This window comes from Brachyistius frenatus, unplaced genomic scaffold (genome assembly GCF_029030835.1).
Source record: "Brachyistius frenatus isolate BFR_SWC_R1_liver_20210118 unplaced genomic scaffold, ASM2903083v1 Contig_40, whole genome shotgun sequence".
Classification (NCBI taxonomy): Eukaryota; Metazoa; Chordata; class Actinopteri; family Embiotocidae; genus Brachyistius; species Brachyistius frenatus.
The window spans coordinates 2,833,800-2,851,365 of NW_027210639.1; the positions used below are offsets into that span (position 1 = coordinate 2,833,800).

General features: G+C 42.6%; 1 protein-coding gene across 1 annotated transcript in view; it reads right to left on the reverse strand.

Moving 5' to 3' along the window:
• Positions 1–17,566, reverse strand: part of bckdhb (branched chain keto acid dehydrogenase E1 subunit beta) — a 61,905-nt gene that overhangs the window by 12,203 nt on the left and 32,136 nt on the right. Inside the window, exon 9 of the mRNA XM_069702179.1 lies at positions 4,167–4,253. Within this exon, the coding sequence (XP_069558280.1) occupies positions 4,167–4,253 (87 nt within the window). The remainder of the gene's footprint in view (positions 1–4,166; positions 4,254–17,566) is intronic.

A 17,566-nucleotide genomic window follows, 5' to 3' on the forward strand; every position in this document is an offset into this window, starting at 1 on the left:
AAAATGGATTAAATTCATTTTTTTTCCTCAAAATTCTACACACAATATCCCATAATGACAAAGTGAAAATAGTTTGTTTAAAATGTTTGCAAATCTATTAAAAAATAAAGAATGAAAATATACTACGTACATAAGTATTCATAGCATTTGCTCAATACTTTGTTGAAGCAACTTTGGCAGCAATTACAGCCACAAGTCTTTTTGAGTATGATGCTATAAGCTTGGCACACCTATTTTTGGGCAGTTTCTCCCATTCTTCTTTGCAGGACCTCTCAAGCTCCATCAGGTTGGATGGGGAGCGTCGGTGCACAGCCATTTTCAGATCTCACCAGAGATGTTCAATCAGGTTCAAGTCTGGGCTCTGGCAGGGCCTGTCAAGGACATTCACAGAGTTGTCCCGAAGCCATTCCTTTGTTATCTTGGCTGTGTGCTTCGGGTCGTTGTCCTGTTGGAAGATGAACCTTCGCCCCAGTCTGAGGTCCAGAGCGCTCTGGAGCAGGTTTTCATCAAGGATGTCTCTGTACATTGCTGCATTCATCTTTCCCTCCATCCTGACTAGTCTCCCAGTTCCTGCCGCTGAAAAACATCCCCACAGCATGATGCTGCCACCACCATGCTTCACCGTAGAGATGGTATTGGCCAGGTGATGAGCGGTGCCTTGTTTCCTCCAGACATGACGCTTGGCATTCAGGCCAAAGAGTTCAATCTTTGTTTCATCAGACCAGAGAATTTAGTTTCTCCTGGTCTGACAGTCCTTCAGGTGCCTTTTGGTAAACTCCAGGTGGACTGTCATGAGCCTTTTCCTGAGGAGTGGCTTCCGTCTGGCCACTCTACCATACAGGCCTGCTTGGTGGAGTGCTGCAGAGATGGTTGTCCTTCTGGAAGGTTCTCCTCTCTTCACAGAGCAACGCTGGAGCTCTGTCAGAGTGACCATCGGGTTCTTGGTCACCTCCCTGACTAAGGCCCTTCTCCCCCGATCGCTCAGTTTGGCCGGGCGGCCGACTCTAGGAAGAGTCCTGGTGGTTCCAAACTTCTTCCATTTACGGATGATGGAGGCCACTGTGTTCATTGGGACCTTCAATGCTGCAGAAATGTTTCTGTACCCTTCCCCAGATCTGTGCCTCGATACAATCCTGTCTCAGAGGTCTACAGACAATTCTTTGGACTTCATGTCTTGGTTTGTGCTCTGACATGCACTGTCAACTGTGGGACCTTATATACACAGGTGTGTGTCTCTCCAAATCATGTCCAATCAACTGAATTTACCAGGTGGACTCCAATCAAGTTGTAGAAACATCTCAAGGATGATCAGTGGAAACAGGAAGCACCGGAGCTCAATTTTGAGTGTCATGGCAAAGGCTGTGAATACTTATGTAGATGTAATTTTTTTTTTAAATTTTTTTTAAAATTTTAAATAGATTTGCAAAAATTTCTAAAAAAATTATTTCACATTGTCATTATGGGGTATTGTGTGTAGAATTTTGAGGGAAAAAATGAATTTAATCCATTTTGGAATAAGGCTGTAACATAACACAATGTGGAAAAAGTGAAGCGCTGTGAATGCTGTCCAGATGCACTGTACTTCATAGAATAAATTGGGCTACACAAAAACACAATCAGTTTGAAAATCAGTGGTACTTCCAATGTTTTAGGACAACAAAAACTTGTTCTATGCAGTTTAAAATGGTTTGAGGATTTTTCCTGTCAGAGGCTCGGAACACAAGACAAATATCGGTACATAAACTAAGAGCCTTATCAATATCAAACAAACAATAAAGTAATAATAAGTGTATGCAAGCAAGAAATATGATGCAATTTGTTTTCAGGAAAGAAAAATAACATCACACATTACGGACCAAATCTTTAGTTTTCAAGCAGTTTAGTGTGGAGGAGTGCAACCCAGGTTGTCTGTAGCTACAATTAACAAGTGGTCCTTAAACACCTCACGTGCAAGTTATTGCCCGTTGCTACGATTTTCTAATGTTCCCTAAATGCCTCGCATGCTAACGCTAGATGTCGCAAGCTGTGCACAGTGAAGCTCATGCAGGTCAGAAAGATATGAGGCCAAAGATTAGTTTGAAAACAGTGAAATAAGTCGTTCTAATGTAAGATTTATATACACTCACCGGACACTTTATTAGGTACACCTTGCTAGTACCGGGTTGGACCCCCTTTTGCCTTTAGTACTGCCTTAATTCTTGGTGTCATAGATTCGATTAGACTTATTGTAAGTCGCTTTGGATAAAAGCGTCAGCTAAATGAAATGTAATGTAATTCAACAAGGTGCTGGAAACATTCCTCAGAGATTTTGGTCCATATTGACATGATAGCATCACGCAGTTGCTGCAAATTTGTCGGCTGCACATCCATGATGTGAATCTCCAGTTCCACCACATCCCAAAGGTGCTCTATTGGATTAAGATATGGTGACTGTGGAGGCCGCTGGAGTCCAGTGAACTCATCGTCATGTTCGAGAAACCAGATTGAGATGATTTGAGCTTTGTGACATGGTGCGTTATCCTGCTGGAGGTAGCCATCAGAAGATGGTACACTGTGGTCATAAAGGGATGGACACGGGCAGCAGCAATACTCCGGTAGGCTGTGGCATTTAAATGATACTCAATTGGTACTAAGAGGCCCAGAGTGTGCCAAGAAAATATCCCCCACACATTACACCACCACCACCAGCCTGAAGCATTGATTCAAGGCAAGATGGTTCCACGCTTACATGTTGTTTACGCCAAATTCTGACCCAACCATCTGAATGTCGCAGCAGAAATCGAGACTCATCAGACCAGGCAACATTTTTCCAATCTTGGTGATCCCGTGCAAATTGTAGCCTCAGTTTCCTGTTCTTAGCTGATAGGAGGCACCCGGTGGTCTTCTGCTGTTGGAGCTCATCTGCTTTAAGGTTCCACGTGTTGTGCGTTCAGAGATGGTTTTCTGCATACCTCGGTTGTAACGAGTGGTTATTTGAGTTAACGTTGCCTTTCTATCATCTGAAACCAGTCTGGCTGTTCTCCTCTGACCTCTGGCATTAATAAGGCATTTTCGCCCAGAGAACTGCCGCTTGCTAGATATTTTCTCTTTTTCGGACCGTTCTCTGTAAACCCTAGAGATGGTGGTGCATGAAAATCCCAGTAGATCAGCAGTTTCTGAAAGACTCAGACCAGCCCGTCTGGCACCAACAACCATGCCACATTCAAACTCACTTAAATCAACTTTCTTCCCCATTCTGATGCTCGGTTTGAACTTCAGCAGGTGGTCTTGACCATGTCTACGTGCCTAAATGTATTGAGTTGCTGCCATGTGATTGGCGGATTCAATATTTGCATTAACAAGCAGTTGAACAGGTGTACCTAATAAAGTGGCCGGTGAGTGTAAATTGTAACCCAGTAAATTGATCTACATGGCGAGCCGCTCAAGTAAAGGCTACATATAGTAAACGTTGCGGCTCAGTGACGCTGTGATTCACTTCTGCATAAACCTGGCCAACCACATTTATAGGCACTACTGAGTGGTAGGGAGCATAATTCCTTTGGTGCTCTAGGATTTTCAATGGTAGACATGCAGAATCAACTATCAGCAGTACCTGTTTGCTATGTAGCCATTGATGTACAGACCACACTGGATTACTTTGACACTTGAGAAAACAAGAAACCTCTTCTTACATTTTGTATTTACAGTATTTGCAACGGGCATTGGAGTTAATCTTCTGTAAATGTAAGTCACAGTTAACCCAAATATATGTGTGCCGAATCTGAGCAGAAATATAATTTTTGATGCAAATTGCACTAAAGACCATTAAATGGGTCTAAGTACTTTAATTGATTGCCTCTATGAGCTGTTTGTCACCGCCACTGCTGCAGTTCTGACTGCTGACTGTGTTGGTGAGCAGCCAAATCAGCTTCTCTTCCACCTCACACATAATCTCTGCCTCACCGCTCCCCCTCACCTCCCCCACCTCACAGTTTGAAAACCACATTCTCTCCTCAGTGAGAGCCTAATTGAGCTTTATTACAAAGAGGGACTTTTATTGAGAAAACCATTGCAACCTATTAAGACCAATACCTTTGAAGACCGCCTCCTACCCCAGGCAGCTACACAGCCCAATAAAATGTCATAAAATACAGTGTGTTCTTAACACATAGGATACACACACTCACCTGTACTGTGGTGCCAATTTCAGAAGCGAAACCTCCTGTCACTGGTGCCTCATGGCTGATGAGCAAACGTCCAGTTTTCACCACCGACTGAAAAACAAAAGTAAAATGACACAATCAGATAAGTGGAGTTTTGACTGAGGATGATCAGAAGACGCTTGCACACAAATGTCTGTGTGTTTGGGTGTGTCATAGATGTATGGGATCCTCTGCAGGGGTGAGAGGTTATCTCCTGGAGGTGCCACACTTGAGGCTGAATGTTGGCCAGAAGACGGGTGTTACCAAGTCAGAGTGGTTCAGTTACTGCCCGCTGTGGTATGCTATATCTGTATACTTCCCTCAGGCTGCGTGTGTCTGGCTGTGTTACGCCGTGGGTGTGAGTGTGAGTGCATGTATAAAATGGATATGACACAACAGTATAAGCTGCAGGGTTGATTTAGGCTGGTACACAGGGCCAACAGGACAATCATGGACATTAGAGGTCTCAGCCTCCTAGGCATTTGCATCTGGGTTTTCTACAACCTGACATTACTGCAGAAGGATGCCTCTGCTCCACCCGTTATCTACCACAGCATAAAACCAATACTATACTATAATCTCATCCACTTGCCGCTGGTCCAAACCAAAGCTATGTCTGCTCTTTGCAACTTCAGCAAACCTTTTCTCTCCTCTGTCCGAGGTGCAATCCAAACGTTAAGAGACTGATCCTGGTGTGCATAAACAGGAGCACAGCACTTGTGTCAGTAAATATTCCAAGTAACATCACTTGATCAACATCATCATCCGTGTTGTGTATTTTTGTGACTACTGGCATGTGCACATTTGTGATTTCACCATGGGTCTTAATTTAAGCAGCATGCATCAAATTTTGAAATTCTTCAGAAAGGCTATGGCAATGAGTTGGTTGAGCTGTTATAAGTGGCATTTTTACATTTCAATAGTGGCTGAACGTCACTGTCTGGGACCGAAAATGGCGTCAGGTCAGGAGCGCAACCAGGAGGATTTTCTTTGACATTTCCAGGTGTGCGTTGTGACTTCGTCCCCCAGGGTGAGACTGTCAACACCGAGTTCAGTTGTGATGTTCTGGAGTGTCTGAGTGAAAATATTCAGTACAAATGACCTGAATTGTGGTGCCATGGCACTTGGGTTCTCCAACACGCCCTTTTACAGAATGTTTAAACGCTCCACAAAAAACAATTGTTGCTGCCCACCACCTCAACCCACCAAATTGGCTCCCTGTGATTTCTTTCTGTTCCACAAACTTTGATGTGTGCTCTCGGCTCAAATCCATAATAAAAATCACAAATATGCACATACCAGTGGTTACAAAAGCGTGTGTTACTCAGGTACTGATGTTGATTAGGCAACATAACTTTGAATACTTACTCATGAAAGTTATAGCTTCCTCTGTTCTATGCACATCACTGTGCTGCGCTCCATTTGTGAGCGACGGGAACAATCTTGGTACTTCTTGATCGAACCTCAAAGTTGTGATAGTTTATGAAATAAACCTATATATTTGGCAAAAACCTCTGATATCAATAGCTATCAGCACATTATTTTGAGATCTACAACTTTTACCAGCATTTAAAAGCAATGTGTGAGTAGAATCTGTGGTCCATGTTAAAGAATGTGGATGGATTGTCCACTGAAAAAACGTCACTGTGCAACACACTCTTCATTTAAACACAGCTGGGTGAACATCACATACCTCTCCATCCCTCAAAGCCACAAACCAAACCAAACTGACTGTTGGAACTAAATAACCTACTCAAAATAAGCATTATATGTCCATAAGGCTCTTTAAATTCAGTCTGACTGACACACACACACACACACACACACACACACACACACACACACACACACACACACACACACACACACACACACACACACACACACACACACACACACACACACACACACACGAGCATTCTGGGCCCTCAAGCTGATGCTACACTTGCAAATGTTTACATTGCTGAGGTCCCGGCTTTGGCTGTGAAACAGTGAATAACTGTGGCTATCTGTGCCACTACCACTCGTGAGTATTGAAGGCTAAATGAGCCAGCGATGTGTCACTAACACCAACATGCCTCAGGGCAGACTGTAAACACTGTCATAAGTCGAGCTATTTAGCAAAATGAAAAGAATTTGTGTAGAAAAATCAATGATTGATCAATTAACAGAGGCTTATTTAGCAATCCTTAAAGAGCTGAGGTGAATGAGTTCAGTATGCAAAATATACTGATTATATGACGTTATCTTCAGGAATGTGGAAGTTAATAACAACACTGGAAGACAATAAGAGTTGGCAATCGGCACAGAGAGGAGGAATCAAGCGAGGGGCTGAGAGATGGGCGATGTCTTGATATGACATGTTGCTGTTAGGCTTGCCTTAGCACGATGACTCATACAGGTCTGGTGACTAAACAGAGCTGGGGCCCAATCTTCTACCCCGCCCTGATGCTGAACCCATTCTTCATCTTACGCAAACACTTGCACAAATACTGTGTTAACATAACTTCCAATTTACACTGTGACACCAGCATCGCCCTGATCTCCCATGTTGGTCATCTCCCCCCCGAGGGGACGTCCATCACAGTGCTCGCTGCATCAGGATTGCATTCTTCAGATGCTTTTGACACAAAAGGAGCCAGCCACTGTTTTTACAATATCGTGGGATAGAATTTCAGACACTGGGGGCCAGGGGAAACTCATGACCTATTTAATAGACTTGTACCAAATCTTTGCAGCTTAAACACAGCATAGTTACTGGCAACTGGCTCAAGCTAACTCGGGTCACGCTATTCCAGATGTAGCTTGGTGAAAAATGACAAAATGCAGTAATGTCTGAGACCTGTGGCAGCGGGGACACTGGTACGGTAGGTAATGCAGATCATACCATGAGCTGCAGTCACGGCATTTCAGTCACAGACATTAGAGGAGAAAAATAAACTAAAATCCACACTACTACATTAAAACAATCACATTTGCTTGCCTTTCTGCTGCTGAACATATTACATAAACATCCAAAAACATGCACCTCAGGTCAGGTTACCTGGCGCCGTGCTAGTGGCAGCCTGTTGCAGCAGCTCCCCCCTGAGAGCCCCCCTGCTGTAGCGAAGAAATTTCCCCTCGGGGATTAATAGAGTGAAATAAAATAAAAAAATAAAAAAATAATATTGAACTTTGGGTAAATAATCCAACAAATTTGTGCAAATTACTGCACATTTTAATATAACGGCTGTCTATGCTGGACTAACTGACATGTCTAGTTTATCTAGATACCAACGGTGTAGGTTTTCGATTTATAATTCAACATTGGATTATTGCTGTTGATATGATGAGGTCATATCCTGCTCCACCTTTTTTATTCTTGAATATGTGACTTTTCCACGCTGTTGCAGTTGTTTCATTCTCCATGTCACAGAGCAGGAAAGGCTCCAGTTATCTAAGTTTTCCATCCATTATCTATACCCGCTTTATCCTGAACAGGGTCACGGGGTGGCTAAAGCCTATCCCAGCTCACTTTGGACGAAGGCAGGGCACACCCTGGACAGCTCACCAGTCCATTACAGGGCCATTATCTATGTTTTCAACAATCTAATGATATCAGAAACCTGTGAGAGGAAGCTGGTTTATGACCAAAGTTTCTGGTAATAAACCAAATTCCTGATCATCTGGTTCATTTTTAGAGAGAAAGACCATGCATCGCCAAAGTCATTAGGATTAATCCTCTGGGCCCCTGGACTTCACTGAAAACCTCAAATGGTGGCGCTGGATGAAAAGACAGGGGATGACCAAAGTCATTAGGACTAATTGTCTGGGCTCCATGAATGGATGTTGGGATATTTCATTCGATAAAAGAACATGTTGAGCTGCTGGTAGAGAATCGATTCATCCTCTGCAGAACATGAATATCTGTACAAAACGTCACGGTGACCCATCCCATTTATTTTTATGGGGAAAAAGTGGTGAACAGATTGACATTACTATCCGTTGAGGCAAGCAGATAGAGGCACTCAACAAGCAAGATCAAAGTCAGCAGAGTCTGAACAAAAGTTAACGATAATCCTTTGGATATACTTCGAACTGGACTCATAGAGCAGCACTTCCATCCCTTCAGAAACACTGCCAGCATTGTTAAAATGAATTCATGATAAAACAAAAGCCGTTTTACATTTGTCTCTTGAAAGACCCCTTTGGGTACACATTTCTCTCTTTGTTTCAATGAACCACTTTTACCATCTACACTGAAGAGCAACTGTAATGGCTTCTGTCGTCAAATTTCCAGTCTATCTGTTGCCGGCCTTACACTGCAGCTGTCCAACTCAATGCCTGAACTTCAATTACACATCATTTCAAGAGACATTAAAAAGACACACACAGACTCAGTCATTTTTACATCTCTGACAGGGGCCTGTGACAGGACTCCAACTTCAACATAGCAATTGTGGCTGTAGCCTTTAACCCAGTTGCTTCCGGTTGCTGGAAGGGTTTTCAGGAGAAAGAACCACCCGCTCTCATCATGCGGTTTGACCCTTTTCTCCAAAGGCAACCAGGCCTCTTATTTGCCCATGACCGCCACCTTTTATGTCAGTGAAACTGGGACTCAAAACGGGGCAAAGCTGCTACTTTTAAGACAGCGGTGGAGCCTAAGGAAGTCCACTGGACACTGTAGGGAAGATGACCAGTTAGATGCGTCCAAGGGGAGAAATTATATGCTTTCAGTGGGGAAAGGACAGTTAAACATGTCATGAATCTTTTGATTTAACCTCAGGACAACGGCTGGCAGGGGGATCTCTTTGTTTTGGTAAAACCATGGACACTTGTCTGATGAGTTTATTAGTAACGGGTTCACGGCCTGTGAATCAAAGAGCTTCCTCTGAAGAAAGTAAGAGCTGGAGAGTATAGTAGCAGACTGCACACCAATACCAAGGTAGAGAGTGACAGAGGCACCAAGGGAGTTCAGGATGGAGACAAAACATCCTTAATGTGGGTTCAGTTTGGAATAGGTCTTAACTTGGTCAACATATGTGGTTGTTTCACAATTACAAATATAAATGAATAAAGAAATAAGTAAAACGAGCACTAGAGATGTTTCGTGCAAATAAAATAAGAAATTCTGATGTATTAATTCTATTTTTGTTCTTCTTTTTGACGTTTTCCCCGGCTCTACTGCACTACTGCATTAATATAGACTGAGGAAAGCAACAACGTTGAATCTTTCCAAACACTGTCTAGCTTCTGAGAAAAAACAACTATCTCTGAGGAAGTCGGGCTATAAATTAGTAAACTTATCATTTACTACCAGACAATAATTACCTGACAGAACAAGGATACACACCCAGAGTCATGCTTGATATAAGTGCCAGCTGGGACACTGTGGAATCATCTCAGTGACACCGGTTTCATTTCAGTGGAGGGTGGACACTTGCCAAAGTACGGCTGGGTAGAAAAGCCTCTGCATGGGACTTTATGTTGCTAATCAAGTCGGAGATTCAATGTAGTAAGAAAATATAGTATTTAGGGACCTTTCCTGAGTTGGTGGAATATTTTATCAAGCCAGAATCTCACTTGTGTAAAATGCTAGTGTGATACATCCTGCTCCTGCCCCGGCCCTGGCTCTGAGTCAAACTGAGGGCTCCTGCTTGGTGCTGGCTGGTGGTAGTTGGGCTGGGCGACAGCTCTGGTGACCACAGCTTTACTACTCATTGTGCTGCAGAGCTGTTATTTGATCCCGGAGTCGTTCCGCTGGCTGCAGGGGAAATGTCATGTTTACTGCCATTCCCATACACGCCCAAACCTAATGAGCAGCATGGAGCTCGTCCTCAGCGTTCGCTCAATCCTCACTTCTTGGCTCTGCCTTTTCCTCCACCTGGGCCTCATCTTGACTCCGTTGTTTCTCTGTGCTGTGGTCTGACTCATCTTCGTCATTTTCACTCCTCCCACCATCTGTCCCTCTAACCATGCATTTGTCCCGCTCTGTTTTCATGCACCCTGTTCTCTCGGCCCCTGCTGTGCGGCCTCAACGCTCGCAGGCTGCCAGCCAATGACCTGGCATGGCCTCAGCGGCTAAGGTCAGCTCTGTCACTCTCCCATGGCATATAAACTCCCTAACACGCACACACAGGCTGACGGGGGGGCCTCCAAGGCATCTAATCACACACACCGCACAGCCACATATGCATGTGTATAAACTATGTGCAAGTACACACATATACACACACTGCTTTTCACACACTACTTATTCAGGATTGATTGATTTACATTCTCTAATATGCATATAGGAAACAAAGATCCCGAAAGGCAGTAGCATATTCATACAGTATATAGTGATCACAGAGCAGCGACTCATTCTGAAAGGACAGAGTGAATAAAAGTCTATGCTTGGAGCTAAACCGCGATGTGGTTTGACTGGTGCAGAATCGAATAAAGTGCTTTCAAAGTTTTCAAAACACACGCGAGAATCTTTCCAGAACACGTTGCCAACAATCATTTGTTGCGTCTGTATTTTTACACCACTAAATTGGTCCAGAATAATTCAAAAATACTGGTGATGACAAACAAAATCTGCTGCGCTTGTACTGTACGCACACATACACACAAGACTGGAAGTGGCTCCCCGTGTTCCCATGTCTTCCTTCGGGCCGTCCATCAAAACGCGACAGGAACACAGAGTTTAGTTCTGTGCCGCCACCGAGGAGTCGTCCTTGCCGCTGGCTTTGCTCCACTTCGCCGACCCTGTAATTGCGCGGCCACCGCAGGGTCCTAACTCATGCGCCACCATGTGATCTCCGTGACAACTGAGAGTCGGGACGAGGCTTTCCTACTGGCTCGGCCCTTTAAAGTGGCGCTCTGCGATTAGCGGAGAGGGGTGAGTTCTAGGCGAACCGGAGGCCCGGTTAAATCACAGCGCTGAGAGGGAAGCAAGAAACACAAACACTCGCTCACTTTTCGGTGCCATTAAATCCCTCGCTCTTTCACGACAGAGAGGGAAAGTGAGAACCAGAGAGAGGGAGAGGGGGTGAGAGAGTGCGAGAATGAAAGAGCAGAGGAGAAAGTGTAGAACAGCCTCGGTGCTGGGCGACGGGCCAAGCCATCCTCCAGAGGAGCCAGAACGCCAGAGGAGACCTCAGACAAAAATAACTCCAAACATCCCATAAAGACCCATTAAAACCAATTCAACTCAATTACTCCCTGACGCGCACACACACACACACACACACACACACACACACACACACACACACACACACACACACACACACACACACACACACACACACACACACACACACACACACACACACACACACACACACACACGCACACACACGCACACACACACGACTTGATGACATTTCTTTGTGATACAGGCTGGCGCATGTATGAGGAGACAGTGCAGTAGTAAAAATCAATCAACAATTTTTAAAGGCTCTATAAAATGATGTAAAAACATAACAAAGGGGTGGTTTCTGGAGATGTAACATCCCGAGCATGGCTTGTAAGCAGGAGGTTTTCTCAGCAGGATAACCTGTATAATGCAAAATTATACAGTATTTGAAGTAAACACGTCGTCATTTTTGACTTAGGATGGAAACAACATTAAGCACCTAAGGTTAGGCACTGAGGACAATATGGCAGTCTGCAGTGAACTCTTTGCTTAGGCAATCCAACTAATTGTCATGATTGAGGGGGATACTACAGGTGGTGGACAGAATATTAGGAACCATCACAGTCCAAAACCAAGCTCATAATGCTGTTTTTTTCAGAGTCATAAGACTGTTGATTGTTGTCTATTAGAAGTGACACAATCGGCCAACCTGTATGACCAAATAGGTCATTGGTAAGACCCACAGGAGTGTTTCGCCAGGTTTTGGCAAAACCAAGTGGCAGAATCCACTTGGTTAGGGAAAGATAAGGGTTTGGGTTGAAATGATGACTTGAACTGTGTTGTGCATTAAAGCTACTGCTTCTTTAAAGTTATACTACCTAAGTCGTCATGGTAACAGTAAACATTGTTTTAATAAATGGTCCTGACTCGCGGTTGGAAATGGGAACCAAACAGAGGCCATATGCTCCCAAGTCTGCTGTTGCATCAAACCCTCCTGCCTCCTCCTAACAAGGAAAAAGTCACATTATAACGACTTCATCTGAACTGCGACACTTCTCCGGGACACCTGAACGTTGTTATTTATATGACCGCTAGACGTCACGTCACTTTAAAACCTGAACTGTGAGTCTTAATGCAGATGCAGGAAGACAAAAGATCTGTGGGTTAGTTTGCTGGAGGACAGTCTCCTGGTTTTAGTCCTTTTTGATGCCTAGACTCCGAGTATTCAAAGTTTCCAACATAATGAGTTACTCCATTTCTGTTTTAAAAAAAAGTTCATGGACATTTTTTTGTTTTATTACATTTTGTGGACCAAATGATGGATCTATTGGTAATGACTATCATCAACTGTTCCCTTGTCATTTTGATTGGTAACTAACTTACTTATAAATTGCAGTTGGCTTTGTTTTATGTAATTTCCAATGCAAGTTTCAATGTAACACATACAAATCTACATGTAAAAGGCAATTTTATTTGCCTCAGAGAAATTTTAAAACGTGATAACACTAATATTTAGTAGTGATGTGAGGGAACTCACATTGGTGTAAGAATTCTATGACAACAACCATACTCTGTATGATTTTCACTTCATAAACCTCTTTAATTTGTCAGCATTTGCATCTAGATGACTCCTCAATAAGAACACGAATCTTCAAAAAAAAAAAAAAGAAACACTTTGAGGAGTACATTAGTACAGTGGTAATACATTCCTCATGAATGATCACCGCATTAAAATACAAGAGTCAAACCTTCCCAGCGACCAGCATTAGAAAACAAAATATCTTCTTCCTACGTGACCATAACGCAGTGCTTGATAATAACAAACAGTGCTTTGAATTTGTTTGGGGCTTTGTGGCTATAAAGACATTGAACATAATCAAAAGCAAACATTATGCAAATAGAGATTTCTTGTTGTGAAAGTAGCATCACAAGACAACAACACAATTTCCTTAAACAATCAAAAAATCACCACAAGACAAAAGACAATACATTTGCGAGAAAGAGCCTCTGCTGTAGCACTTCACAAACCTCCAAAACAGGAAGCAGTTTTAATGCGTCCCAGTGCCAGTGACATTCCTGCAGGAGCACAAAAAACATCACGGAGGACACTGCATCTTGCTCCCATCAATACTGTACAAAAGGAGGGTAAAAGACAACATTTTCCAAAATCTATTGTCTCTTTTACAAACAGCATCAGTCCAGAAGTCAACATCATTTACCGGGTGACTCTTTTGGAAGAATTTAGGCTTTTAATATTAATTGTGATTGTGCATGAAATTATATTTTAAAAAGAAAAGAGGTTGAGGACATCTATTGTTTTCATAAAATTTATAGTAGGTATATAAAAAGTAATACTATAAGTAGTATTGAACTACGACTATCTACTACCAGTGTATGTCAATCTCAACCTCTCATGTAGCACCAGTTTCAAAATATGTGCACATTTCTACTGGATAAACAAAACCATTTTAATTAAAGACCATCTTTCCAGCAGTGAAATTCACCTCTAAAGCTAAATATTGCAATTCTATTCATCCTTGGTGCTGATGTGAAAATAGAAATAGAAAAACCTTTGTGTGAGACTGATGATAAACTATTATTACTTTTAGGTTTCAGTTTGTGTAACTGACTTGATGATTTATAATTGACTTTTAAAGGAACTGGAAAATCTCTGGGCAACAGATGATCTGGTGTGTGTGTGCGGACCACTAGGATTTATCTTTGTCCCTGTGACTTCAGTCTCCTGCGTTTTCCGTTCGGGCCTGTTATCAGCCTAAAGGCTGACCTCGATGATCTCAATCTGCCCACACCTCTGGCCAAGGCTCCTTAACAACACTGTCCTCTCCAGTGGAAAACCGATGACCTGGCCCAAAGCGCCATCAGCCGCTCCAATTTCAAGAGCCGTGTGCTTTCAGAGGGGTTGTGTCATAGCAAAAACTGCCATTGCCTTTATCATTATCATCTGGTACCAAAATCACATTTAGCCAACAATCACTAAATGACACAGATGGGACAGAGATTGTGTAATCTCCCTGCCTAATCTGAATTTTTGCATGTACTGTCAAAGGTAATTAATCTCATGTTTGTTACAGTGATTGTTTTGTTTTTTTATAAAACTTTAAAGACCACATTTCCCCAGTGAGTGACACTGGGAGGAATATGAGAAATCTCCAATGCCTAGCCGGGGAATGTGAGCTACGGCTTCTGCCAGGACGGAGAATGGAAAAGCGGTCAGCGGCCGACAGACACGAGTGGGGGGATTGGAAGAGACAAGGAGGTGACTTTACTATACCTTAAAAATTTCTGGTAAACCACATATGGCCTTCATTAATTTCAAATTCTGTGATGTACACATATACTCCTGATTAATGACCCAAATGCTGTAAAATGAAGTTCTGGTTGAGGATTTCTTCACCAGAAACACTGGGAGAGAGAAGCAGCATGAGTAATTTTCCATTGATATAAGCAGTGAAACACTGCTGCAGCACGACACATGACAGTGTTATGACACACACACATCAACTTTAAAGGCCCGTATGATCCCGTCCACTTCCCAAACCCCACTCAGTCCTGCCGGTTGGATCGACGGAGCTCAGTGTTAACATTGTAATTACAGATGTGCGCTACAATATTACGAATATGGGCCCCAAAACCTTGCAGCACTTTCTTCCCTTGCCATTTTCTTCTAGTTTGATTGTTTCCAGTGCGTGTGTGACATCAGGCCAAAGATATTAGGAGTGCTGCGGTGGGCCAGTGAGCAGATCCTGGCTGAAACACTCGGCATGAGGCTGATGGCCAGCAGGTTGCCTGCCTCATCCCTGGCCCGGCTCCACAATACAGGGTCAGATAAAGGCAGAGGTTGCTGGACACCAAGGCACTGCGATACATCCAGACATTTTCATGACACGTTCGTTTCAATTAAATGACATTTTGGAAACTATGCCCAATTGATTTAACAAGATTGACTGAATGTAGAGCCACTTCAAAGGTTTTACATCTGCTGATGTGAGCAATCCTTTGACACACAGCAGGGGTCCCCATCTTTTCAAAAAATAATTTCCCCGCACAATCCTAACATCTATGGGCTAATCATGTTCTCTGAGCATAACTCTCATTTTCTAAACAAGCATTTGACAGGTTAGTAGCTGACTTTTAAGATCTGTTGTTAGATGCTGAGACTTTGTGGTCAATCACCAATGGGTGTCATGACAAACATGTATTATCTGGACAATGATATCTGATCCATGGGTGTCTGCCAAGAGGCAAATCACTGTGATGCCACCTATTGGTTTGTGAACTGCCATTTCAAAGCATCCAGTCTGGCATTTTGGCCGTCTCCATCTTTTTTGGAACCAGAAAGAACCATATTTGGACGAACTGGAGATTTCATCCATTTCTTCACCTTTAGCTACACATTTGACGTTTCCCTGAGGTCGACTCGGTATTCAAGAGGGTTGTTGAGAACTGCTGTGTTACAGAACCATAAGAGCAGAGTCATAATAGATAACTTGTTCCTGTAACAACTTCAGCAGCTTTAAAAACAGAAATTCTACAAATGTAGTTTGGTACCATCACCGAAAACATCATGTCCTTGGCTTTGTCTGCTGTGTGAATATGATGGGAAAACCTCTAACTTGCAGTAAAAACTACAAATGCAATATAGATCTTCATTAACTTTTTTTTTTAAATACATTCGCATGAAAGCAATAAATTATTCTGTTACCTAGAGTTCTTATTGCTTTAACAAGAATGTGTTTAGGTTTTTGGTCGGGATTATCTATTATTATTTCTTCAGATTCAACAATTATTGTAAGAAAAAAGAATCTAATTTCAAGAGATTAAGTTGACCGGATCATGAGCCATGTTTTATTTGAATACTACGACAACTGAAACAAGTCCTTCTTGATAATAACAGCAGTTCTCAACACACAAAAACAGGCTGGCCCTGGCCCACAATCTGGAGGCCACCTGTTGGGAGCCGTGATTTGCTGTTAAATATGATTATCATAATGAGCCTCAAAGCTCATATTTCAAAATGGGAAATTAAGCCAAAAAGGATGGGTCATCATTTCTACTGGAAGTTTCATGGAAACGCAGAGTGTGTAGGAGGCGGCGTGTGCTGCGAGAGCGAGGTCACGTCAAATTACTTCAAATGAAAAGTGATGTCTCCGGGTTCACATTAGTGAGTTTCTTCACTTTGTTTAAGAGTAAGTAGTTTCCATATCTGTCTGGTGTCTGGTGCTGGACTACAATCAATTAACATTTTTGCTTTCAGCATCATGAGCGTCGGGGTGACTTAAATAAATCTGAACCAGCTTCTGTAACAGATTTCCATGTGGTCATGCAGAAGCCGGCTTGATTGGTTGGGCTCTACACAGTTTTATGATTCAAAATGAGATTAGCTGAAGCGCAAAGATAATGAGGTTGCTGCGAGTGGCAGATATCAAAGCAGACCTCTGAATTGCTGGGATAGGGACTGTGTCCAGGCTTAGTAAAAAATAAATGTGTCACTTTTTGCTGGCTTAGTAATAACTACAAAAAAAATTCTAAAGTCAAATTGATTTTTTTCCACTGACCACCTGACAAAAAAAAAATCCTTTAAGTCATGGAATCATTAATAACTGAGCTCGGGGTCTCTTGTAATGTTTATTATGGAGTTATTGTAAAATGCTGCTGCCAGATGTGGCAGATCAATTCTGTGTCAAAACTGAGGACACGGAAAAAACAAACCCTGTCAGACTCTTGCCATGAACTGATCTTACATTTGAAACGTAACCACAATAATTCAAACACTCAAACATTTCGATATTAGATCAAGTTTTCCAAAACATGTTCAGAGGAGGTTGAAAAGAATGCGGGTTGGGGGTAATAATCAGCGCGTCAATAAGGCTTGTTAGGGTTTTCTAGCTGAAAGCAACAGCCAGCCTCTTTTATTCATCATAAATATTAATGTTATGGTTTAAACTGCTTCAGAGTCTGCTGTTTATTCATTATGTTTCCATCTGAAGAAGCCAGGATCAGTTTTGCACAAGTATAGACAATCAAGTATTTTTTTAAGTCATCTTTTTCATGTGTGGTTGCACTTTTGGAATATTTTCCAACGTGCACTGCTGTGCTCCAGTCTCTGCTCAGGCTACTTTAAATGACTTCACTCCATATAATTTGGTAGGCTGCATTAGAAACACTAACAGCCACAGCTGTCAAGACGAGAACAACAAGTTGAACTTGATGCTGAGCAGAAACAACTCGGTGGATCCTCGAGTCCATTTGTTCACGTCTTTTT